The sequence below is a fragment of the Nipponia nippon genome, unplaced genomic scaffold (genome assembly GCF_047370975.1).
Source record: "Nipponia nippon isolate SJK-2023a ecotype South Korea unplaced genomic scaffold, ASM4737097v1 scaffold_12, whole genome shotgun sequence".
Taxonomy (NCBI): Eukaryota; Metazoa; Chordata; class Aves; order Pelecaniformes; family Threskiornithidae; genus Nipponia; species Nipponia nippon.
In genome coordinates, this window is record NW_028262313.1 from 23,916,608 (window position 1) to 23,941,749 (window position 25,142).

Here is a 25,142-nt window from a genome sequence, read left to right on the forward strand (position 1 = left end):
TTGCTGGTCTTCTCTGTCCTCACTGGGGGTTTCATCCAGTAAAGGCTCCAGTTACTGCTGCTAACTTTTAAAATTTTCTCCTAACTTCTCAGCTCTAGTTGTCTGAAGAGACACCAGACCTATATCCAGCTTAAAAACACTCAGTTGCTTTAGGGTGATGTTGCGTGGTCCTAGACACCTCCTAGACCTAAAGCAATTACACTCAGTAAGTTAAAGACACCGAGGACATGCTAATTTAGCCAGGAACCAGGATCCTCTGCAAAAGAGAAGCATGCAGTAATAGAATGAAAATGTCATCTTGAGGATTTGGACACCTGTGTGCTCCTGAGTATCACTGTGCAACAGCCTGCGCTGTGGTTTGCACCACCTTATGGCAAAGGCGATAGCAGGAGCACCTGGAAACTGTTCACACAGAGACCTTGGGAAGCCTTGAGTAGATAAACTCTGTGTGCGTGTGTGTCTCTGTATGTGGGAGAGCCCAGTGTTCTGCAGTGCTGGTAACACACAATACCATTTACAGAAGTGATACTGGAAGTACCCTGTTGTCATTGACTTAATAGGATGTGCATAACGATGTCCACCAAATGTGATTCCTTCCACTGAAAAAAATCACATCACCTTTTTTCCCCTCTGTGGGCCCGTGTCCCTGCCTTTGAGTGGAGTGGGAGTTCAAATTCCCCGTCCCTCGCAGCAGCTCCGAAGCGATGCTCGACTTGCAAAAAAAGTTTGTGTGTCTGTACATCAGCACAGCCGCCTTCAGCTGACGTGCTGCCCGCGCCGCCCTCCCTGGCGAGCACCCTCAGGACAGGGAGGAACAGGGGAGTCTCTCTGCAGCCAGCAGACGACGAAGCAGCTCGTTTTCCTGGGCTGTGGGCGCTGTGCACAGAATCTAGGGCCCCAAGTTGGTGCAAATCTAAACCAGACATGCTTTAACCAGAAACTAAAAAACAATAGCAAAAAAAAAAAAAGAACAAAAAGCCAACCCTCCCCCCAACCGCCAAAGCTGTATCTTCAGATGCAGGCAGGAAAGACAAGGAGCATGCACAGTATCTGCCCACTCCAGTTGCGAGGCATATCTTACCCCTTGTTTCGGGGCTTGTTGATGTGTGTTTGTTAGATTTGGCTCCAGGACGGAGCAATTTGCTCGCCCTGCGTGTCGGTGCCATCATGTTTGCTTTGCCATGTGGCTGATGCTCCGAGCTCGGTGGCTGTGCAGCGGTGGCTCCCGCGTGAGCTGCACGGTGCTGGGCTCCGCGGGGAGCGCCGGGGCGGCCTCGCTCCCCTCCCGCGTGAGCCAGGTCTGCCCCGCGGCTGGGCCGGTGGGGACCCCAGCCTCCTCCCCGGGACCTGCTGGCTTCTGCTGGTTACAGCTGCTCCCTCCGTGTCGCCATCGCCCGCACGAGGGGTGCCCAGGGCAGGAACATCGGCTGGGGTCGCTTCCCGCCCCTCCCCAGCCCCTGCTGCGGCAGTGCCACGCGCCAGCCCCCTCCCTGCCAGCGCAGGGGCCGGTGAAGGGGCTGTGGACCAGCCCTGGCCCAGTTTAAAACAAACCAATGCACAATATTTTGTGATGACTTTTTCCAGCCCGACCAGCGCCCCGATACGCTGCCTGAGAACTCGCCTGCGTACGTCGGCACAAAGGGCCAGGGCAAGAGGTTAAGTCATTTTCATGTGTTTAAGTATATTTTTTTCTTCTGCCACACGAGACACGCAGAGAGCTTTTCATCCATCCTCTGTTGCCTTTCCTGGCTCCTGGATGTGGGTGTTATCCATGTTTTGTAATGTGTCTGACAGCCCACGGGCTCGCAGCAGTGCTGCTGCTGACCAAAGAGTTTCCTCTTGAGTCACCGTGCGAAGACTCAGCTTTTCTGGCCTTTTTCTTGAGAAATTTTTGGAATATTTTATTTATTAATTTTGTCGGTAGCCCACTGGTAATTACAGATGTGGCATCCCGTGTTTGCCCACAAGTTTTTCACGGGTGGCTTCTGTCCTGCTGTGTGCCAGCCTGCCTTTGCGGAGCAGCGACGGCAGCCCCAGTTGTTCCACAGCTGGAAACCTCCCCGCGGCACGGTGCTGGCCGCGCTGCTCCTCGGCCCTCTGCCGTGTTGTACCTGCCTAGAGAACGTGGCTCTAGCACCGATCTCTGGCTGCCCGGCTGCGGATCCGGTCTGCAAGGAGGAGCTGAGGTGCCAAGGTGGCCCGTTCTCCGAGGGGGAGAGGGGCGAGAGCATGCCGTGGGTGCCGGGCCGCGGCACCGTGCGCTGCCGACGCCGTACCTTTGCTGCCGGGAGCGCTGCCCCTCAGCACCGGCTTTCAGAAGTACAGAGTGTCTGTGCAGTTTGAAGAACTGTGAGGTTTATAGAAAAAAAGGGCAAACTTCTTTCCTGCAAACAAGCGGTGCTATTTTACAGACATTGAACACACCAAAATGAAAGCTCCTTTGAAACTGCTGGTGAAATTCAGCAGGCAGCGGTTATTTTTCTTACTAAGCATTAAACAAATATTTCAGACTGTGTAAACCTTCTATTTGAGTTTCTGATACGTATGAAGAAACAAGCTTTTGGCAACTTCTCATTTTTGTTCGGTGATGGTGGACTTTTCCACATTGGCTCTTGTTTTGCCTTGCAGACTCCTCGCCGCTGTCGGCTGAGCGGCTCCTTCGGGAGCAGCGAGCCCCGGGTCCTGCTGGCTTTTCCTTTCCGGAGCACGTTCAAACACTGCCTCTGTGGCTGGTGTCCTTTTTTGTCACCGAATTCTCCATGCAGGTGAATGCGCAGTCACGAGTTGTTCAAATGATGATAAGAGCAGCTGAATAGCCCTCAGATAAAGTTTATAAATATAAGTAAAGCCCAGAATTCAGGTTGCTCTCTGCAGTCTGTTCTCTTTCCTTTTTTTATCCTGTTCCTCCCGCCAAGACTGATTATGAAGTACTGAGGCTCGATACTTTTAAAACAAGCGTACTTTTATTAATCTTACTAAACCTCGTAGCTGTGAAAATGGGGAACAAGGGACAAGAGCTGTTTCTGTGCCATCAAATGATGAACTGGGGACCTGCGGGGTGTGGGGGGACCCTCTGTGGTGGAGGCACAGAGCCAGACCCCCGCGATCTCGTGGGATGCGGAGCTTGCAGGGGTGCCCAGAGGTGGGGCAGCTCTCGGCGAAGCCCACCTAACGGTGGTGCGCAGGGCGGGTCCGGGCCGCCACCGCTCGGGTGAAGGTGCCCGTGAATACTCCCAGGTGGTGCCAGCTGGTGCGGGACGGGCTGCGTCCACACTGGCAGCGGCTCCCGGCCCTGGGGCAGGAGGGATGCGCGTTCCTCCCCGCGCTGAACCACTTCGGATCACTCATAAGCTGCTCGTGAGTCTTCCCCTTGCGCCGCGTGTGACTCATCTGGCCTCCCGCCTGGCCCGCTCTGCGCCCTTATCGAAGGAAACTCTGAAATCATCGCGTGCCGCTGGCTCCGCTCGCTCGCTGAAGCCGCCTGCAAAAGCGCTTGGTTTTCACTCGCCTTGCCCCTGCCTGGGAAGGGTGGCTGCCGGAGAGCTGAAACGAGATGCATCTGATGGCTCTGCAGATCATAAGATATCTCTGTGGGGATTGCTAATGCTCTGCCCCGGATAAGAGTCTGTTGTTTTCGTGTTTGTTTTCCCTGTGTTCGTACTGCTTGTACAGCAGGGAGCCGCAGCTCTTGGAGCACACCCTCTCCTGCCGCTTACGCCAAAGCAGCCGTGCCAAAAGCTTGCTCGGCTGCTCTCGGAGCCGGGGAGCTCCGGGCGGCCTGAAGTGCCGCAAGGATTTGTGCAGCTCTGCCCTGTGGTTGCTGACCGGCCGCTTTGCATGAGGTTCTCCTGTTGCCCCCAGGAGGTGGGCTGCTCAGCCCCTCCTCAACAGCTCCCTCCTCCCAAGGGAGGAGAAAATTCATTTGCTTTCCGCAGCTCAGCTTTTTGGTTTTATTTTTCAAAGAGTCTGTCCTTTATTCAACATCGCTAAGCTCCGTCCCCGGGGTTGGGGAAGGCTGTTAGAAAAGGCAACTGGCCTCCATGGGATGGTGATATAAATGGGTACGTAAATAGGTGCAGCAGACAGAGCCACCTCCTAGCCTCACCCTACTTCCATCCGGCCGCCTGCTTGAATTACAGCCCCGGTCACCGCAGTGACGCCCAGCTGCCGCAGCCACGGCTCACCTGGCACCGCCGTCCCTGCGCCCGTCGGCAGCCTCGGTGTGCTCTGCTGCAGGGGACAGGCGTCCGGCAGCCTCCGCGTTTGAGGTTTGCGAGGAAAGCAGCCGTGTGCTGCCGCCCTTGGAGCCCTCCCGTAACAGGTTTGGGAGCTGCTGACCGCCCCAGCATGGGACCGCCGGCACCACCTTCGTCTGCGGTGCTGGTGCCTGCGGAGGCAGGCAGCGTTCCCCTCGCGCTGCGGCTCTCAGCAGGCTCTCCTGCCTTCGCTCGAGTTTACTACACTCCAGGGCCGTGCTGAGCAATTCGCTGTTGTAGTGACGGATCTGGACACCGGGTGGTCTGAAGTTCATGCAGCAGCCAGCCCCCATGGTTGGACTTTGGTCCGTGGTGGACCGAAGGGCTGTGGCGGCGTTTCCTCCTTGGTGAATCTCCTCGGTGAATCTTTTCTGCATCTACAACCCTTTGAGCATCTGCTCAAAAAGCAGATATACCTGTCAGAGCTCAACTGAGTGATGGAACTGAGTCTTGTATTGGAAACGTGCTGCGTGGTGCTCGTTTGTATCGGCAAGGCACAGAGCTCGACCGCGGTCTGCGTCCTCCCATCCGAGAGCTGTGCCGAGCCCGGTGCTCGCAGGCGTCGCTTCCTGGCACCCTTGGGTGCTGTGGCCAGGTGGTCCTCGTGAAGCACATTTTCCTCTGCATCACCTTAACTCAACTGAAATACACAGCATAGTAATTTCCGAACTGGTCAGGCTTTGCCGGGAATTGAATTGCAAATGAAGGAGTTCCCGTCGTGAGAGTTTGGGGCGAAATAACGCACAAGACAGGCTGCCGGCTGCCGCGCTGCCGCCAGAGGGGTGTTTGCCAGCCCCTTTGGTCTTCGGGGGCGGTGGGAGCTCTTCTTAACACCACTTGTCTGTAAAGCCGGGCTTAAAATTAATGGAGAAAACTCGGTCATTTCCCCTCTGACATACTGGATGGATGTCATGACATGTACGATTGAGATAAATTATAGTTGTAGCATTTCTTAATGCACATTTCAACACTTTTTCTGATTTCTAAAGCTGCTCTGCTAATCTTTTTTTAACTTGTGTTTCAGTTAGCCACGTGTTGTGGGCTCTCTGCCTCGTGTCTTTTTCCAGTTTCGCTGAAGGAACTCCTCCAGCTTTGCAGGGCTGCGAGATCTGTTTGAAAGGCCAGAAAAATGCCAGGGGTGAAAAATTGTCCTTTCAGGAGTTCAAGCATTCGAAGTGTAGTTTTACCTCTTGCTTATCCTGAGGAGCGTTAAGCGAGGTGCTGATGCTCGTGGTCGTTTCGTCGTGCTGCTGTTCGCGGGCGTCTGTGTGTGTGCGGTCCCGGCCGGGCCAGGCCAGGGAGGAGGCTGTGCTGGAGGGTCCTGCGCTTCGTGGGAGCTTAAGATCATGGCTGTCCTGGTAGTTCAGAAGCAAAAAATCATAAAAAATGAATCTGAACACTGTCCTTTATAAAAACATTCAAGGTATAGCCTCAAGTGCTGCTCTCTGGGAAACCACTGCAAGCCAGTGGGTGTCACTGGGAGAACGGTCTGCTCCTTGTCTTTGCTTTAAAATGGGGCTGTGCTGCATGCTTGTCTGCCTGATCAGCAGCGTCTAGCGCTATGAAGGTCTAGGGAAGACAAGTTACACTGGGTAATTAGCACTCACTGAAGCAGAGGTAGGGGAAGAGCGCAGCACACGGGCATCGTTCTCCCCAGAAGCTGTCACGCACGTCACTCGCTTCCAGTTTCCTCTAAAACAGACCAGTATACCCCAAAACTTTGTCGTCCTTCCAACCTTGCTTGCTTGCTTTCTGTTTTGTTTTTTGAGCTGATAGGTTGCCCAACTTCTGAGCTGTCGGTGAGGAGACCCGCAGTCCCCTCCTGCTCGCGGCAGCCAGGACGGCTTCTGCGCGGGTCTCGTCCCCGCTCTGCCCTCCAGCGCAGCGAGGCTTGCCAGCAATTCTGGAGCGTGAAGACAGGTAGGGTACAGCAGGTTTCCGTCAGTCGGTAAGGGAGATAAGGCAAGCGTAAGGAATATATGATAAACGTGAAGAATTGCTGTGTTGGTCTTTTTTTTTAATTAAACAGTAAATAAAGAAAATAAGCCTGTCAGGCAAGTTTGCGCACTTACCACAAGGTTGCCTGGGCAAGGAGGGGAATTGATGAGAATGAAAAATGAGGTTTAGGACAGGAAACAGAAATTAGGCGGGGGGAAAAGCGGGAGGGCGATGTGTACGTGTAGGTAACGGTACAGAGGGCAGACAACCAGCTGGCAAAGCAAAAGGCCACTAGGTAGGGAGAGTTACTGAGAAATGTATTTGTGCTTGAACCGCAGCCCTGCTCTTCTCCCTGGAGCCGGTGCTAGATCGATTGCGCTAGTGAAATGGCAGTTTGTAAAAGACTCGGTCAATAAAGGACTGATTAGGAAAGATAAATATATAACAGAAGTATTAGACATTCAGTAAATTCCTTTGCAAGAGATTTGTAAAGCACAGCTAAATATAGCAAGTTATTTTTAGAAGTTCATGCTAGCCATTTACTGCTGGCAAGTGGAAAACCTGTGTCAGTGTGTGAAAAATGGCCTTCGTAAAACGTGTCAATATTTCTGAATCCCCACGGCATCCAGAAAGCCTTCAGGGGCACTCGTGAACAACTTGCCGTGGGTTAACGCAGAGCACTGTCTACGCAGTACTAGGGCATTTTTTAATTACCTAATGGTAAGCACCTCTTGTTTATGGAGTAACAGGAGTGCCGTTTTCCTCGCAAGATGCTTGTGCAGATTTGGGACTACCTAGAAGGCTGTCCGGAAGATTACTTTTTTTCCCCTCATCTGAAAAAATCAACATGTTTTTGTGTTTGAGCAGCTGTAGAGTATTTAGGAGTGTTCTGTGAGTCAGGACTCATTACTCACGTTCCTAACGGCACATCTGTGCTCAGCCGGGGTAACTTCATTGATTTCAGAGTTGAGGTATTTTGGTGGGACAATGTTTGGGGACTTCATGCCGTTAGTACACGCCGTGTAAATACAGCAGCTCGGAGCAGAATCCGGCCCTGTGGCCAAACACATTGTCTGCTGGCTCTTAAAGCCTTGGTGCAAGTACAGAGATCCCCCTGGAAGCGGTGGGTCGGGCACCGCGTCCAGAACCTCATCTCCGGGCTGGCAGCGTGGATCAGCTCCCTCCCCTTCGTGATGCAGCTCCCTGGGAAATTCTTCAGTGGGACTCGGTAACAATGGGCACATTCTTTTCCCTTCAGGGATCACAGCTGGAGGAAAAATGGCATTTCTCATGTTCTGCATGTCCCGTTGCTCGGCTCTCCCCGCAGAAGCAGAAGATGTTCCGTAGTGACCAGGCATTGGGAAGAAATTTAGGTGCATCCTCAGCTGCTGTGCGTCAGGGTCTTGCAACATTCCCCTGAAAAGCTGGATTTCCAGAGTCCAGTTCCTAACCCTAAAATGTGCCCTTGGCTTAAAATGCTCTTATTTAAGTACAGAATGAACTTTTATTGTCTTTTGTTTGTTTGCTTATTTGAAAGAAAAAAAAGCGTGTGGCTGGTTTTGATATTTCTGTTTCCAAGTTGGAGAAGAGGAAAGCAAAATACAAAAATGGAGCTCCTCCTTACGTTTGACCTGTTTATTTGCATTGCCATAGCTCAAAATCATTTGGGGTTTTCCTTATGGATTGTTGAAGCTGTCGGTGAGTCGCTCCATGCAGGACACCTCCGTGCTGCGGTCTGGCGGGCGCAGAAGCTTAGGAGCAGCTTGTTCCCCGTGGCAGTCTCTGCTGGCTGCTCTTCCCCTGCTGCCCGTGCGTCAGCGCAGGCAGGGAGCCCGGCTGAAGTTGCTTCTCACCTTCCAGTGCAGGCAGGGGCATCCCGTAGCCCCATCCCAGTTCAGCCGTCCATGCCTCACTGTATCTACCCTCAGCTGGAGTCAGGTTAAATTAAGGACTGCATTTGCTCTAGAAATGTCACTGGCCGAGGCTTGCTATGGTGATGAGGTGTGGGGGTTTTGTTCTATTTTATTTTATTTTTTTTCTCCTTGATTTGCAGTGTGGTATTCAGGGAGCAGTGCGGGACTGAGGATTAGCCAAAGACCCGCTGAGCCCGCTGCCCGCTCGGCCCCTGAGCTCCTGCAGGAGCGGTGGTTCTCGCCGGGCTCTTCCCTAGGGAGAGGCAGAGGTGGCGCTGGCTTTGCCAGCCCTGCACAGCTAACACGCGGAGAGTCATTGGGTCGGCGAGGGGATATTTAGGTACGAATAACCTGCGTGAGGGTACTGGCAGTCTGGTCCTGGCAGGTGTGATGTGTACGCTCTGCGACTGCGCTTCTACACAGTAGGAGGTTTTCTGTTGGTTTTTAAAGTGTTCATTTCTAAAAGTCTTGCTGCTTTCTGCGTCTCTCTTACAGCCGGCGTCATGTTGTGTCCCTGTGGTGTTAGATGAGGCAGTCCGAGCACGGCCCTCCTTTTCTGGTGCACAGAGATCCTGGTGGTCCTGTAGCTGTCACCAGCAGGTTGTCACTGGCACTTCTATCTCCAGGTACTCGGGGACGTGGTTTCCTCTTTTGGCAAGCGAGGACCATGGCAGTCGCACAGACAGAAGCTCAGATCAGTGCGACCCTCCTCTGAGGAGGGCAAAGCTAATTAAAGACGTGCCTCTGACACCTCGAGCAGCACCGCCGTGCCCCGTTCTGCGGCCACAGCCGCTCGTCCCCGTGGCAGCGTGAGGCGGTGCACGGGGCCGCATCCCCCGCAGGGCCTGTCCTGCGGCGGTGGTTTCCTTCTATTCTAAATTCTAAGCGTTGGGGGGAAAAAGCAGAACCACAGCCTGTTTTAGGGCTCCTGGTTGTAATCCGTGCTTTTTCAGAGGCATGTGGCTTTTGCAAAGAAGCAAATTTTTTTTTGTTTGTAGTCTTCGGTTACCTATGGTTGCTGTGACAGGCTGAAATGAGAATCCCCGCTAGGTCGTTGCTGAGCAGGCTGTGGGGCACATCCTTCAATAGCTGCAATCTCTGGAGATGTGTTTATATATACATAAATACAACCAGAAAGTTCTTTCTGTATCTCCTAAGATGAGTGCGGCTGTAGCTGGCACTCCTTCCCTCCCTCCTGCCAAGCACAGCTTGGCTGGGGTTGTTCTGTGCAGGGTGATGGGACTTTATTTTTACTAGGAGAGTAAATTACTGTGACCGCAAATTGTGAAAGTTGGCATCGCTTACTGAACGCTGTAAGGAAGAAGAGTCCTAGAGGATTCCTGATCGAATTCATTTTGGTGCATTTCCACGGAAACGGGCTGAGCTGTACCAAGAGCAGGCAGGGTCCTTCGGGGCTGTCGGGCGGTGGCGAGGCTTTGGATGCTGGTTGCAGCGATAGCCCTGGCTTGCAAGCAGAGCGTTAGTCCTTCAGCAACGGTCCAGCTCTCCGCACGCGTTCCTGGTGCTGCATGAGCAGGGCAGACCCTGTAGCTGCCTCTCTCCAGCCCGCACCCTCTCCCCGCTGCCAGGCTTCGGGTGTGCAAAGCGGGGGGCGTTTGGCAGCTGTGTGTTTGTGTCAGGGGGGAAAAGGCTTCCGAGTGTGTGTTAAAATGAGGGAGAATATGGGCTTATCTCTCCCAGCGTGGAGATGCAGCCCCATTTTTCCAGGCAGCTGATCTCTTCCTGCCCAGCTCCAGCTGCTGAGCGCGGTGGCCCCTTCCTGCTGTCGAGCTGCTTTCCTGTGGCCGTGGCTCATCCCTTTCTCCCCGGCCCCTGGTGACACCACGCCGCCGTTCGGGTGCCACCGAGGGAAGGGGCGACTTCCCGCCAAGTGTCTCTGGGTGGGGATGCTCTGCACCGGGCCCTGCTGCTGTCCTGGCTGCTGGACCCCGCAGGGACGCAGCCCCCCGGGCGCGAGCATCTTCTCCGCCCTCGGTGGCGGTGGTGCCAGCAGGCGCTGCTGCGGCGGGGCCAGCTGCCGCAGTCATCCCCATGTTAATTTCCCAATAAACACCCCATCGTTACAGTAACACCCGTAATGCCCTAGCGGTACCCGATGCTGTCCGTCCTGCGTGTATATATAGGATTTGTCAGAAGCCGGTGTTCAGCCAAGGCTCTGTACGTGTGCGAGGACGAGTCACGTTGGTCTGTAGGAGTCTGGTTTCCATTAAACACTCCTCCGGCTCCACGCCAGGCGTTTGCAGCACTGGCTCTCCCTCCGGCTTGTCCACTCCTTTCCTAACCCTAAAGCTTCCACAGTTGTTTTTCTATGGTGGGGGCTGCGCCAGGCAGCTGCCCCCGCCACCCCAGGGATGTCCTCGGCGACTGCCACCTCGGCGTGGGACAGCGGGGATGGCTGTCGGCTCCGGCAGCGGGGTGGCACGCCAGGGTGAATGCACACAGTCACTGCTCACGGCGGGGCTTCCTACACTCGGCTTCGCTGAAGGCGAGGATGAGGATGGCTCCCCAAGATGAAAAAGATTCCTTGTCCCAAGCGAAACCAAAGAGCGTTGAACTAAGGGGCACTCATTTTTTTTTCACTGTAAAGCTAATGTGAGATGTGGTTTATAGCAAGTCCACCTGGATTTCCTTCAGCTAGAAAACTGGCAGATAAACTTCAGGCCAGACAACGTTTTGAAAGGAAAATGTAACTTAAATCAGCTATACCATTTCTTTTTTTCTGGTTAAAATATATTGTCTTTGGCTTTTTTAAACCCTTCTCTGCTATTGCCCTACCCCCTGTTTCTACAGAACCCAAAAAGGCCAGCAGCTGGCCAAGGACCATTTCTCCGATGCTGGGGCTAAACGCTGTGCTGACACAGGCGATGGAAAAATGGTGCGTGCAAATCCTCCGTCCCCACAGGCGCCGAGAGTGGGATTCGGGTGTGCAGCCGTGCGCCTGGCTCACGGGGACGCACGCGGACAGAGCTGGCCGGTGCCCCGTCGCCGGTGCCTCGTTGCCCGCACCCCGGCCAGCGCCTGCGGAGGGGGTCGGACGGATGCTGGCGGGGGTGCAGCAGGGTGGGATGCAGTGAGCCGCCTCGGGTGCCGCTGGCTTTCGGAGGGGCTGCTCAGGGACCTGGCGCTGGGCCGGGATGGGTGTTCGGATGGGTGTTCGGATGGAGTGACTGAAGTTCACCCACTAACAAACGTAGTCGAGGAGCGAGGAGGGGCTGGGCGAGGGCCATCGGCGGCATCCAGGGAAGACGACGAGGGTTTGCAGGGGGACGAACAAAGATTCCCCTGAGCGACAACTGAATGAGAGCCTGAAGCGAACGCTGCAGGGACTGAGAGTGAATTATTTGCTGGGGTTTTCCATCAAATCAATGACATCATTCTGTGCCGGAGTTCACCCATTTACGCGCTCTCAGCCCCCCCGGCAGCTGTGCTTAAATAGCGACATTCAGGCCTGAATCTGCCCATTCAGGAGCAAAGGTTTGACCCGTCGGAGGAAACTGCTGAACGAGGCTTTTGAGGGGAGAGCGGGGCCTGTGCACGCTTCGAGGCCGCGCTCCTCCCCGGGCCGGGGAATGGCTGTCCCCGTGTGCCGCGGTTGCTGGGGGGCCTCGGGGAGGGCCGGGGGGGCCTGGGCCGCTTGGTTTCTTTTCCCAATGTCCAATTCAGTGTTGTCCAATTTTTCTCTCCCTTTCGTAGCAGTGTTTCAGAAAAACCCATGTTTGCCACTGTGGTGATAAGTTCTTTTGTCACTGAGCCCGCAATGGAAAAGAACAGATGAAAATACACCCAGGTCACCATTTTCCTAAGGCTGGAAATGTGAGGGGTAGCCTATACTGTGCAGACACAATTCCTCACTAATTCACACCTCATTTTTGGCCGTTATTTCCCCCCGGATTCTAACAACTGATGCCAAAAGTGATCGTGCTTGTCTTATTCTTTTAAACAGACAAATTAAAAAAAAACACCCATATACACAGCGTTGCTCTGTTACAGCAATCTTTCCCCTGGTTTGGCAAAGCAGGGGGGTGTGAGCTGGTTGCGCGTTAACGTCCGTCCCGTCCCGTCTTCCACACTTGCAGCTTCCTGAATTGCAGAAAGCGCCGTCCCTGGTGCACCCCCCTGAGGAATCCAGCCTGGGACTGTGCCTGGAGCTGCAGTCCAAAATTAGGAAAAATTGCAGCATAAATCAAAGTATAAAATTATTCCTTTGTTTTGTTTTATTGTCTACATCCTACTCCCTGAGGTCAGGGAAGTTCAGCCTCCTCCTGTTTGTATCTCGGGTATTTGCTGTTGGAGAAAGACTAAACCCCAAAAAAGCGTGCAGCTTCGTGCGGGGAGCTGTGGTTGATGCGAAGCTGTCAAATCCGTCACGCGTCCCTCCTGCGCTCTGCTGGCGGGAGGAGGGCTTGGTGTCTGCTGCGGCGAAGCGTTACCTGGGGCTGTCGCGAGCTGGGCGGCTTTGGCGCCGGGGTCTGCTGCGTTGTGGCTGCCCCGTCCCGCTGCGGCTCCCCGCCAGTGTCAGCAGGTGCCTTCCCGACAGCGGAGCCACTGACCAAGCTGTGAGGCAGCCGCGCAGGATGCAGAGGCACAGAGGATCCTTTTGGCTAAAAACTTCTCTGGAAAGTCCAAAACTAATTTGGGCTGAGCTACCAGCCACCGTCAGGAAGTGTCTTTGCTTCAAGACTGAGCGTTTCTTCACCAGCGGGCCAGGAGCGGGTCCCAGGGCCATCTGCAGGTGCCGGCTGAGCACAGCCGCAGCCCTCCGGCTGACGGCGCTCAGCTGCGGCACTGTCGTGCTCCTCTTAGGGCCTGTTTGTGTCTGTGACCCCCTAAAGAGGGGCAGTTATTCTGAGTCCTATCTTTTTCCCCACATTTATTTTCGGACTCTACAGATTTTTCTCCCATATAATGAAAAAGCTACTTTGAACAGCGAGAAGCCTGTCCGACAGCCTCCGTGCGCCGAGGAGCTGTGCTGATGCGTGCGTGTCTGCTTCTCTGAAAAGGTTCCCGGGGCGGCGGGGGATGCTGCGTTTGAAGCGGCGTGCTTTCCTGCAGGGGAAACGTGTCTGTATCTCTTCCTGTGCGTAGCAGGACACCGGGCTAGTGATGGGCCGTTTGTACGACTCGGTGCATCCATTAGTACTGCAGCAGCATTTTCAACAACACTGAGAAAGCAAAAGAAAACAAAACAAAACAAATGCTCTCTGTATCCTCTAATGGTTATTAACATTGCAACATTTTCTAACGTGCTTTAAATTCATGATGACTATGGATTTTTTGAACCACCTCACTATAGTTTTGTTCCGTTCAGGCTAAATTTCTAAGACTTGCCACTTCTGTATAGCAATTGCAAAAATACACAGCCTTATTGCTCTGTCCTTTTCCAGGTTACTCATCGGCAGTACAGAAATTCTCCCAGACTTTGCAGTCCTTTCAGTTCGACTTTATTGGTGACACACTAACAGATGATGAGATTAATATTGGTAAGTTTTCTTCTTTTTGATGCAAACTTTCAGTAACTGAGAAAGTCTGTCCTCTAGGAATTTGCCTGTGTTGATGGTTTTTAAACAGCATCAGGAGCCGGGTTCCTCAGCTGCCAGTCAGCTATCCCATAGCGTATTTTACAAAGTTGAGCGTTCATGGGTAGAGTTTCACATTCCCAGTTCAGCGGGTAGTTTGTGGAGGTTTGCCGTGGCTCCAGCCCTGCTCCGTGCTGCCAGGCGCTGGGGAGGATGGCGGCATGGCACTGGCATCCCAGCAAGTCCCGCTTCCCAGTGCCGCAGGTGGACTGGGAGCACACACGGCCCAGAGCACTGGTGTATCTCCCAATCCAGGCGGGCGCTGCTCCTAAAGCTGCCTTTGCTCGGCAGAGAACACGTTGCAAAAACAGAGCTGCCCTGTGCTGCCCTGAAAAAGGGAGCAGGCTGCAAGCTGTCGGGACAAATGAATTGCTGGATGTGTCATTGTACGGCAAATAATCGCCAGTCTCTGCCGTCGCGGAAGGGAAGCCTGTGGCACGTATGCCGTACTGGTCCCCGCGCATCTGCTCAGGATTAGCCATCCTGAAGCCATTTGACGTCCGCGCCAGCCCGGTGCCACTGTGCAGGTTCCACAGCTGGGCGCACCCCGGGGGCGCCTGCCTGGGCTGGACACAGGGAAAAAGAACAAAGAGAAAAAAAGCTTTTGTCAGGCTGTTGTTGGAGAGCGGCTGCAAGTGTGATATTGCTGATGTCGGGTCTCTCAGCCGTCGCTGAAAGGGGAAGGAAGTAAAGCCTGTTCTTTCAGTTGTTTTATTTAAGGCATTTTAAAGCAGATTGCAGCTTGCCCTTCAAAATCGGATTTCCTTTATGGAAAGTCTCTAGGTGAAACCCACTGGAAATGAGTCAGCCTCCAAATCTAATGGCAATAGAGGTGCTGAATTTCCAAACGCATCTGAATAAGGGAGGGTAAAACATTGCCTTATAAATGCCCCTCCTGGGAGCAGAGGGATCCGAAGCAAACAGCCACGCAAGGAAAGGAGCGTCCCTCCTCCTGGCTGGAAGGGACAAAGCTCCAGCGTCCCGCGCCCCTGCGCTGCCTCTCTGCCTGCCTCCCTGAGCCTGCCAGCGGTGAGCCGGTGCGGCGGGGCTGCGGGGAGCCGGTGTGGTGAGCCGGTGTGGTGGGGCCGCGGCGCTTGGCAGGCGAGGAAGACTGCTGGAAATGGCAGAGGTTGAATGGGGGGATCGTGGGCGGAGGAGAGGAAGAAGAGATCACAGCAAATGTAAAACACTCTGTGGTGAAACGAGCGCATTTCTCTACTTCTGTTTTTGTTGGGGCATATTTGTTTTGCTTTTTCAAGAAGAGGTCCCTGGTTTCCCCTGTGAAAAAGCCTGTGCTGTGTTCCTCCTCCTGCACCGAACCCTGCAGTGCCTGCTGGGGCTGAGCCGCCTTGCAAGGCTCCCTTATTCCCGAAACAGCAGCAGGGCGTTGACATCTCCATAGCAGCTTCCATCTCCTGCAAGGGTGCCAGAGATCTGCGTGGGAGCGTAGGAGCTCATTTGATGTGCAGGATATGGGAATGAAGCAAAACATTCACAAGCACTTCTTATCGTACTTCAGGGAACGTGTTTGATCTGTACATACAGCTAATGGCGCACTCATTTCTTTTTATGTAGGCAGAGAGCGGGCTGACACTCCTGCACGTCAGGTGGCGGCTTTGAACGCTGCAAGTGCGAGTCAGGGCACAGACGCTGGGCTGATGTTGTCTGCCGTGAGCGGCGCTTTCCCCCGGGGACGTTTATCGTTACAGACGCACCCGCGTTACGCAGCGGCTGCGGTCCCTCCGCCGCTCACCCGCACGGGACCCGAATCACCGGCTCCTTCAGAGGTGAATGGAGCAATGAAATCGGATGGCGTGTTCCTCCCTCCCAGGCACGGGAACCCAAAGTCCTCTGGTTTTAAGCAGCTGACACTCCTGACGTGCTGCTGTCGGAGGCTGGCTGAGTCACTCCCAGGCGGTTCCCAGGTGTGGTGTGGCTGGCAGCGGTGGCGGGCAGCCTCCCTGCCCTGCCCTGCCCTGCTCTGCGAGGGTTTGCAGGCGTTGACCCAGGCCGGTGGTGCAGGTCCACCCCGGCGCTCCTGGGCACCGCGGGCCTGGCAGCGGGGTGTCGCTGGAGGCGGGTGTTTGTGGTGCAAGGACAAATTCAGTGGGCTGCTCTGCGACTGCAGCCAGGAAACGTGTGCCTGGGCTCTTCCTGTGGAGCAAGGAGGAAAACATCTAGTGAAAATGTTAGGCACTGACATTTTCCCTGTAAGTCAGGGCTGGATTCTCTTTCTCCCCGTGATAATTCCTTTCCTGGCTTGGGCTCCTGGTGTCTGTGTGCACTTCAGGTTTCACATCGTCCCGAGTAACCACAGGGACAGTCACCGTGTCGGTCGGCCCTGTGGTCAAGCGTAATACACTATTAGGAGGTCGCATGTGCCAGGCTCTGAAGCCCTCGCTACGGAAGAGAACTCAGAAGTTACTGACTCATCAAGAAGGTTATGTTTTGATGATGCCAGCTGAGGGCCTGTGTCACGAGGCTGTGGTTTTTCCCTTTTGTGTCTGTCTCAGCAACTGCAGAGTGAATCCCCTAACGCTGGAAGCTCGTACTTGCTGGCTGTGCAGCAGCGTTATGGCTGTTTTTTAGCAGAAGGACAGGTATTTCTCCTGAGGTACCACCTATGGATGTGGGGAGAGGGCCCTCAGCTTGCAGACAGAGCACAAATGCATCCCCTCCCCGTATCTGGGATGAGCTGTTGCTGTACGTGCCTCGCTGTACACCCGAGTTGTTCCCTCGTGTGTTGCCCCTGCCAAGCCAGGCATGCTGGAGCTCTGGATGCCACCCTGCTCAAGAGCTCTGGTGTCAGCCAGGCCCTTCTGGGGTTCCTTGGTTCGTTCTCAGACAGTCTTTAAACCGCTCAGCAGTGCTCAAGTGCCTCTGCGCGCTTTGCGGTGAGTGCGGGGTCTGAGCTGCAAGCACAAGAACTAGTGTAGGCTTTGCAAAGCCGTTCTGTACCTTACCCACGGCGATGAAGGCGAGCGTGAGGCGGCGGGGCCCGTCCCCAGCGCTGCTCTGCGCAGGGCAGCTGCGAGCCCTGCAGGGTGGCAGTGGGGGAACCTGTCCCAGCTAACTCCCAGGTAGTTCCCAGGTACACCGGGGCAATCAGACTATTCCCCGCAAGCATTCAGCACGCAGCCACGCTGTGTGCGTAGGCAGATGTTGGCCCAGCCTTGCCTTGCAGCCTCCCGGGGAACCGAGACTTTTGCAGTGCTCCTCGTTTCAGTGCCGTTAGTGCTCTTCTGGTGAGAGGGGTTTCCCCCCTGCTGCAAATTCAGCCCCTTCCCGTGTTCTCCTTCGGTGGGCAGAGGGAAGGGCCGAGTGTTCCCTCGTGGTGATAACCCTGTTGGTGCCGCGAGAGTCAACTGCTCCTACCTGGTCTCTTTTTTCCCCGAGGCTAAATAAACCTTGTTGTTTCCGTTTGTTAAAGGAAAGGTTTCATGTTATTTTTGTTGGCAGTGGACTCCAAGAAAAGTGCCGATCAATGAGATGTTTTTGTTTAACGTGTAACATTTTGGGGAGCGGTGTCAGTGTCTGTGACCATTTCTACACCTGCTGCCTTTCCTTTGTCGGTACACGGACTTTGTGCTGCTTGTCGCTAAACCTAATCTTTGTCATTCTGGGCTGTTGCAGACTTGCCTTGGTCCTAGAAAGCACCTGCAGCTCTTCCCAGCTCAGGCGGAGGTGCCGGGCCCGTTCTGGCGCTGCCGGCAGCCATCCCGGCAGGACAGGCAGCCCCATCCTGCCCGCAGCCCCCCACTGCGGCAGAGCCTGTCCCGCCGCGGTCCCTGGTGCCGGCAGCTGCCCCTTCCCCTCGTTTGCCCCCTCCCTGCCGCCTGCCCTACCGGCTCTGCAGTACAGTCCCTAATGAAAGCTAATTAACTTCGGCTTCCCTTCCCAGGGTGTTATCTCCCACGTTGCTCCAGGCAGGAGGCCCTCCTCTCCAGTGCGTAAATAAACACCCCTCGTGGCCAGCCTTCACTGAGTGCCTGGCCTCGCTCAGTTTCTGCCAAAAGGGGCCACCTCTTCTCTATTTTTTGGCAAGCCTTTAGACAGCAATGCTGGGGGTGCAGCCAGACTCGGGTACCCCAGCGAGTGTCCCATGCTCCGGTGCCACATCCCAGCTCCACTGACCAGCCTCTTCCTTTCTTTACAGCCGAGTCCTTTAAGGAGTTCGCAGAGCTGCTCCAGGAGGTAGAGCTGGAGAGGTCCATGATGGTAAGATGATCTGAACTGTGCTCTGGTAATTACTGCCTCGTCACAATGTTTAAACGCTAGATCACGGCCAAATGGCACCATGTACCTTGGTGTGAACCTTCCCATCGGAGGGACCTGGGAGCACCACGAACATTGTGCTTTGTACCACGCCTGGTCCATGGTGCCATCGCCGTGGGCCCCGAGCAGCAAAGGGGAAGTGCTGGGCGGGGAGGGGGAGAGGTGGTCCCACGCAGCGTCCGAAACCTCTCCTGCATGCCGGGCAGTCACGGAGCCCCAGGGCCCTGCCATCCGCAGCAGGTTTGCTCTGCAGAGCCAGGTGTGTCTGAGCTGGGAACAAGCTGGTTTTGTGGTGAAACAAAGTGCTAAAGAATAAGAAGCGAGATGTATTTTTAGCTTCATTTTTGCTGGGTGTGAGCATGCAGGTCCCCCTGTGCCCCTGCTCTTGCCAGCACAGCTCCCGCAGGGCGATGCGCTGCCTCTGGTTTCCCGCTGCGTTGTGCCCTCTGCCTCTCCAGAGCTCCTCCAGAGCGAGTGCTGGCTTCCCGTTTCACTCCTAATTCCAGGAAAAACACGAAGGTTAGGCTCAGTAGAGAGCTTTTACAGCATGCCAGGAATGTGCTGCTTGGCTCTGCGTTCCTCTGCCTTGTGCAGCAATGGGAGCTCGTGCCAGGCTGCTGGCTGGGCCAGCGCCGCAGGGGTGGCTGTGCTGGCGGGACACCACCATCTGCTCCACGGGTCCACAGACAGGCAGGGAACGGGAGGAAACCAGTAAGAGGCAGGAGGAAAGCAGTAAGATATTTCTTCATTAGTTACATCCCAGATATAGTGGCCCCTTTGGCAGTGGGTAAGTGAGTGGAAGGGATCATGGATGCTTTTAGGGATGCTGCCCAACTTTTCTAAATCTTTTTTTTGCCCTCCACTTGTAGGACCAATCCTTTACAGTAGCTCACTCAGAAGGTTTCACACTGTCACCATATTGATCAGCTTTAAAGTACCTAAAAGGGCTGTGGCAGTGCAGTGTTGTGTCCCCTTCTCTTCCCTCCTCTGGAGCTCGGGAGGCAGCCTGTCGCAGTAGAAGTGGGGACGGGAAGAGGTGGTGGGTCCTGTCCCAGTGCCAGGGTGGAGCTGGAGCCAGTCACACAAACTGGGGTGAGCTTGCCTGTGGATCCGTGGAGAGGGAGCGCAGAGCATGTCCCAGGAAAGCGTCTTTCGGACATCTGGCAGGACTGGGAGAGGCACAGGCAGGCTTTCCTTTTTCCCTAGCTGTTATTGTTACTCTCCCGCTGTGACAGATAACCTGCTGTCATTCCTCTTCTGGCTGGATCTCAGGAGAAGGAAAGTCCATCATTTATTTGAGAGCCGTGTTGCTAGAGCCATCAAGCCCAGTGCTGTCTGTGGTGAGAAATGCCAGACCATGAGAAAGCCACGGCAGGGAGCCAGCCCCAGCTCTGCCTTCTGCTCGCCTGAGCCTGGGGCCTTCATCACACCTTCTCTGAGAAGCAGCTCCTGCCCATCGTGGCCTTGCTGAGCTCTTATGGGTTGCTCAACGTTGAAAAACAGCTCATTTTGGGACTGTGGCAGCCACTTTCTGGCAGTGAACTCACCAGCATGAGCATCTGCTGTGTTCGCTGGGAGGTGCTAGCAGCTCAACAGGTCCCTGCCTCCGGGATCTTACTGACCCATCTAAGCTTTGCACGGAAGACAAGGGTGGATGCTGTCGTGGAAAGCAGGGCTAGTGCAGTGGGGTGCCTGGGTGGCAGGAGGGAGCGCGGCCGCGTTGCCTGGAGCAGAGGAGCCGGCGGCAGCGGCGGAGGGGGAGCAGCTGCAGCAGCAGCACGTCTTCTCCGCTCCCTTCCCGCCCCTTAGCGAGGCAGGGCAGCTCGCTGCAGGCAGGCACCCAGCGGAGCTGACAAGTAAGTAGCAGTCTCCAGTGTGCTTTGAGAATATATTTGTTCTGTTTTGTGCTTCTTGGAGAGATAAACAACCAGCCTAGCCTGCTCCTAGTGAGGGCTCACCCAGCAGCCAGCCTGCTTTGCCCACCTCTCAGCCCTTCCCGTGCCCGACAGGGACGGCGGTTCTCTTAAAACAGGGTGGGTGGCCGGTGCTGTCACTGACGGGATTGCCCTGCCTGAGCACGGCCTGCGGCCCAGGGCTGGTGGCAAGCTGGGGGAAACCCGTCTGTCATGGACAGAATGTCCCCGAAGCCTCGCGTGCCATGATTGGGGTTTTCTGTGTATTACGGATGGGGAAACGTGGGTACGGACGGGTTAAGTGACTTCACCTACAGACAGAGAACAAGTTTGCAAGTCAGAGACGTTAAAATCTAAGAGTTCTTGGCCTCTAGCCCTGTTCAGCCTCTATTTAGGAGAAAATGAATGTGCGTCCTGTAATTAAACTGTTTCTTTCTTTGTGCTGTAGGTACAAAACGCTAGTGATCTGCTGATCAAACCTTTGGAAAACTTCCGGAAGGAGCAAATAGGGTTCACCAAGGTAAGGCTTGATTGTTTGTTTGTTTTAAATTTGAACAGATTTGTTTGTTTTCTATTACTATGTTTGAATTCGATTTTTTTCTCCTGTTTGTTTGGGTTTTTTTTTTCTTGTTTTTAAAAAGTAGACAATTGTTGTACTACTTTTCGACTTCATGCTTTCAGAAACTTCCCCATCCAATGCTGGCTTTCAGCTGCTGGCAGGAAACAGTCCGTGCTGTGACTTTTAGTCTGATTTTTCAATCATAAGAGGCTCCAAAACCTTTTCCTGAATTCTTTGGGTTCTCTGCTGGCCTGATTCCAGCACCGTCTCCGTCCTGAGTGAGGAGTGCTTGTTTCGACCGGTGATCAGGAGATACTCCTTGCTGCTTTCCCTCTTCTCCCTTTTGTTCATTCAGTGCTACTGAGAATAAAATACTTTCCATTGATAAGCACATGTTAGAGTGGGAGGGAGAAAGAGCAGCAGAGGCCGGCAGTCCGAACTTGATTATAGTCATAAAGCTTTTGTTATGAAATATTTAAATAAAGCATCTAATGAGTCTTTCAGACAGACCAAACTTTTAAAGAAACAAACTATAAAAAGCAAATCCTGCACATGTTGAGCAGAAAAGATTATTTTTCCCTTGTCTGCTATCAAGAAGTCCAGGTTCCACGTTACTCGGCGGCAGCTTGAAATGGGGCTGGCTCTGAACCAGCTCAGAAATGGAGATGTTTTGGAGAACTCTTGGGGCTTGGATTCAGCCCAGCCCATCTGGAGTCTCCAACGTTTAATAAATACAGGATTTGAGAAATGATACTCGATCGCCATCCTGCCCTTCAGAATCCCCCTGTACAACTCTGTGTGTAGAGCGCCTCTCTGAGAAGCCGCAGCAGTGTAAGGGTGGCGAAGGTTTTGCAGCCGGTGGGTTTTGCAGCAGGCCTCTGTGTTACCAGCACGTGGACGTGCCCAGGGCTGAGAGAAGAACCCCTCCTGATTGAGCTGTCTGCATTAACGGTAGGGCCAGCACATATTTAGAAGAGAGTCATGCGACAAGGTCAAGCTTATTTTCCCCTCTGTGTTTATGGAACACTTAAGTCAAGAGGGCAACAGTCTGCAAACGTTCAGATGACAGTATTAAAGTGTCCTTCAGGCTGTTTTCTTCTCAGGTAGCCCTTAAGGTGTGTAAGGATTACTCTTTGTCTACATCCCGGAGCACGCTCTGCTCCGAGAGCCATGCCACCTCCTGCTCCGGAGCTGGCCGGTGCCCGGCTGGCAGGCGCCTGTCTCGGCACGGTTGGTGCCGTAGCCGTGGCAGCGGGGGGCTCGGAGCACTGACAGGGATTCACCTGGCAGCCTACAGCCCTTCCTTGGTCCCTGCTGATGGGGCAGCGTACTCCAGGTGGAGGCGTCGGGCAGTGACCGTGGCAGGACACTGTTCACAAGTGGTGAAGAGAGGTGGCGGAGGGCAGGGATTGATTGCAGGTGGCCTGGAGGTCTTTGTGGTTTGGCTTTGGATTTTGTTTCTTGTGAGGAACATGAACTGCAAAGGTGTCGGGCACACCTCGGTGAGAAAGGGCTCTGCCACGGCTCAGCAGAAGCGCTCGCGCGCAGGAGCTTGCAGGGGAGCGCTTTGCACCCCGCCGTGTTCGCAGGTGCACCCGCGCTGGCACGGGATGCGCGGGAGCTAACGCTGTCTCCGGTGCCGCCCTGCAGCCTTGAGCGGGTGCGAGTTTCGGAGCGAGCCCCGGCCTGCTCCAGACCCTTGGCCTCGCCTCCGGTGCTTTCCTGACCAGAGCCCGCGCTACACCGCTGGCCCGGGTCCCGCTGGGCTGCGTCCTCTGGTACCGCCTCGGGCACAAAGCCTTCCTTCACTTGCCAGCCTGCAGAGCTCCTCTGGGTCATTCGCATCCCTCAGCAGAAGGCGTGAAATACAAATGAGGACTCCTCACAATGGCGCTCTGTCAGCGAGGGGTCCCTCTCCGTTTCTGCTGTGCCTCCGCTGACTGGCATCACCCGAGTAGATCCTTCCTGATTTACACCGGGGGGAGGGAGGCCAGGGCCGGGCTGTGGAGCAGACTGGAGACATGACACAGAGAATTTGTGCCCTCTGCTTTCGTTTCCCATATTTTGGCAGAGTTGCCTTCTGTGAGATGTTTTCTGTTCTCTTTGCAAGATGCTGAAGCCAGATAGGAAGAGCCTTTGAATTGGGTCTTTGTGATGACTCTGGCTGGAGAGCAGCCAGTCAGTCTGACGAAGACATCTGAGTCTGCATTAACCCGTTTTCCCGGGGATGAATGGAGTCTCCTCGGTCAGATGGTGTGCTCCCACCCAGGGGAGCCCCCGCCGTGTCGCCAGGGCCCGCCGCAGCCGCCCCCTCCAGCCACCTTCCCCTGCTAGCCGCAGACCCCTGGGATCGACGCCTTTCCCGGGACTTGTTGGTAAATGTTTGTGTGTGTAGACATCAAGAATAAAAGCGGAGGATCCACGATCCCCTGAGCTGACCCATTTCTCAGCCCTGGCCACGGAACCCTATTCTGCTCGAAAGCTAAGGAGCTGGTGAGAGTTCATGGCAGGGGGTGCAGCACTGATGAGGTGAGCGCGTAAGGGAGCCAGCATAATCGAGACTGCTGCGAGCGCCGGGAGGCGCGGGGATGGTGTCAGGGAGGCACGGGGATCGCTTAAGGGAAAGAGCGTGTGGGGCGGTCTGGTTTTTCATTTCCCATTAGATCGTGTTTACGGAGGCGAGACTGCGCGCTCGGTCCCCGCAGGCTACGAACTCGGTGGGTTTTGTGCCATCTCTGTTCGGCAGAGGCTCCGAGTCCTGGGTGTGCCTGGCGAAGCTGTGCCTGACCGTGGGATTTGAAAATGAGCAGCGTAGCCTGTGGGGTGGTGGGGTTCTTGATTAGCAGGGGAAGGAGGGGTGATGGGAGACGTGCTCGCCACAGAGCAGGACGGTAGGACGGGTTGTGGCCTGAAGCCCCAAACGAGCGTGGCGTTACTTAGCGCACGTTCCTCTTGGCCTACAGAGCCATGCGGCAGAGCGACGCGCACGTCCTGCGGCAGCCCGAGGAAGGCCCCTCCTCGCCCTCGGGCAGGCCAGACGCCATCGGCACGGCGGGGCTGGGGCTGAGCTGGGGCGCTGCCGCGGGGCCTCACGCACGGCCGGGGCCTCGCGCGCGGCCGGGGCCTGTCCCTCCCGCCCCGCCGGCAGCCGCCAGCAAAGCCTCGGCTTTCAGCTCTCACGCTGCGGGCGAGCTCTGTTCTGGGGTTGGGGTGCTTTCGCTGAAAGCCATGATGCAGTCATCCAGTTTAGGGGGATTTGAATAGAAGAAGTTTCATTCCGATTCCACTTGCAAGGAGGCAGCTTTTTTTTAAGGAAAAAAAAAAACCAAAACCACAAAGCAAAACAAAAAAGTCAGAGGGGAAAAACTTCTTTGGACTCATTGTAAGCTGCGGGAGGAATGTTTACTACGCTCTGGGATGCTGAATAAATGCAGTGTTTTTCAAAAAGTTCTTACATAGGAGACAACATGTATTCCTGGAAGTACTTAGTTAATTCTGTTCTTAATATTTCATTAGCAATAATTTTAGAAGAAAGGGAGGACAGTAACTTCTACTTGCTTTCATCTCTGTGGGAGCAAGATCTAAGGAGCATTGGAGAGAACGCAGTGGGTAAGGGAAGAAGACCAGGTTAAATTGAGTGTGGTTTTGTAGAAATGCTCTTTCTACACCCCTCAACAGCATTTTACTTTTTAGAAATCATCTTTTTTTGTATTAACTGCTGATGCATCATAAAAATTAAACTCAGGCGTGAAGTATTTTTTTCCATATGAACATATTTCTCTTTTTCCCGTTTCTTCCCTCCGCCGCTTGCCAGATGAGGCCGCAAGCCGAAGCAGAACCTGCCGCCCATCTCGCGCCTTCAGCTCCTCTCCAGCAACAGCTTGCGATTTCCCCAAACTGACTTGGGGTTTGAATTTACTCAGTGCTGTCTTCGTTATCGAGAGATGGTGAACACATCAATCACTGTTTGTGTTCGTTACTGGGCGTCCATGTCACGAGCGCAGTAGCTCTGCTGCGGTCCCAGCAGGATTATCGTTGCCTTCATTGAAACGGGGCATACTGGGGCGGGAAATGCAGCAGAAGCGGATTCATCTAATATTTACAGGCTTTCAACTTGCGGTCTTTCCCTGGCTCTGCTCAGAGCCACGTTGCAGCTTTGCTCTGGGGAGGCAGCAGGGTCAGGGCCGTGCGGGCAGGGGTAGCCTGGGAGCGCCCGGCGCCGGCTGCGTGCCCGTCTGCCCTTCGTGTCCTGCTGGGTGTCCTGCTGGGTGCTCATCCTCCACCCGAACCCCCGCAGGTGTGGTCGGAGGTAGGGGCTGCGGCAGGCCAAGTGTGTTCCGTTTCATTTTGTTTTGTTTTTCTTGAAGAAGAGAAGTAGCCACGTGAGCTGGGCTCCTCACTTGCAGCTCACTCTGCCTCTTCTAGGATAGGAATTTCAGAGGACCCTAATTAGCAACTAATGGTTAAGGGAGAGTTTCGGCAAGTCCGTTTGCCCCTTTCGCCCCTAGTCCTCGGCCGCTCCATCTCTCACTTAAGCTGGAACCAAGCAGCTGCCGAGGGGCTCCGGCTTTGCCCTGCTCCCGGCAGCAGCAGCCGGTGCGCGGGGCAGGACCCCGCACGCACAGCTAGCCGAAGCTGCTGGTGGACTGACCGCTGGACTGGGCAGCCGGTGCTTTTCCAAGGGCTCCAGC

At 54.7% G+C, this 25,142-nt stretch overlaps 1 protein-coding gene across 7 annotated transcripts in view; it reads left to right on the forward strand.

The window, feature by feature from the left end:
- The window catches only part of OPHN1 (oligophrenin 1), a 69,892-nt gene that overhangs the window by 8,181 nt on the left and 36,569 nt on the right, over window positions 1-25,142 (forward strand). For 5 of the 7 annotated variants that reach the window (XM_087749230.1, XM_087749231.1, XM_087749232.1 and 2 more), the window contains exons 2-4: window positions 13,513-13,608; window positions 17,861-17,922; window positions 20,341-20,412. In XM_087749230.1, the coding sequence (XP_087605356.1) occupies window positions 13,513-13,608; window positions 17,861-17,922; window positions 20,341-20,412 (230 nt within the window). Of the gene's footprint in view, window positions 1-13,512; window positions 13,609-15,279; window positions 15,492-17,860; window positions 17,923-20,340; window positions 20,413-25,142 lie in introns of those variants that run through there. The other 2 variants (XM_087749236.1, XM_087749235.1) reach the window with 2 other exon arrangements.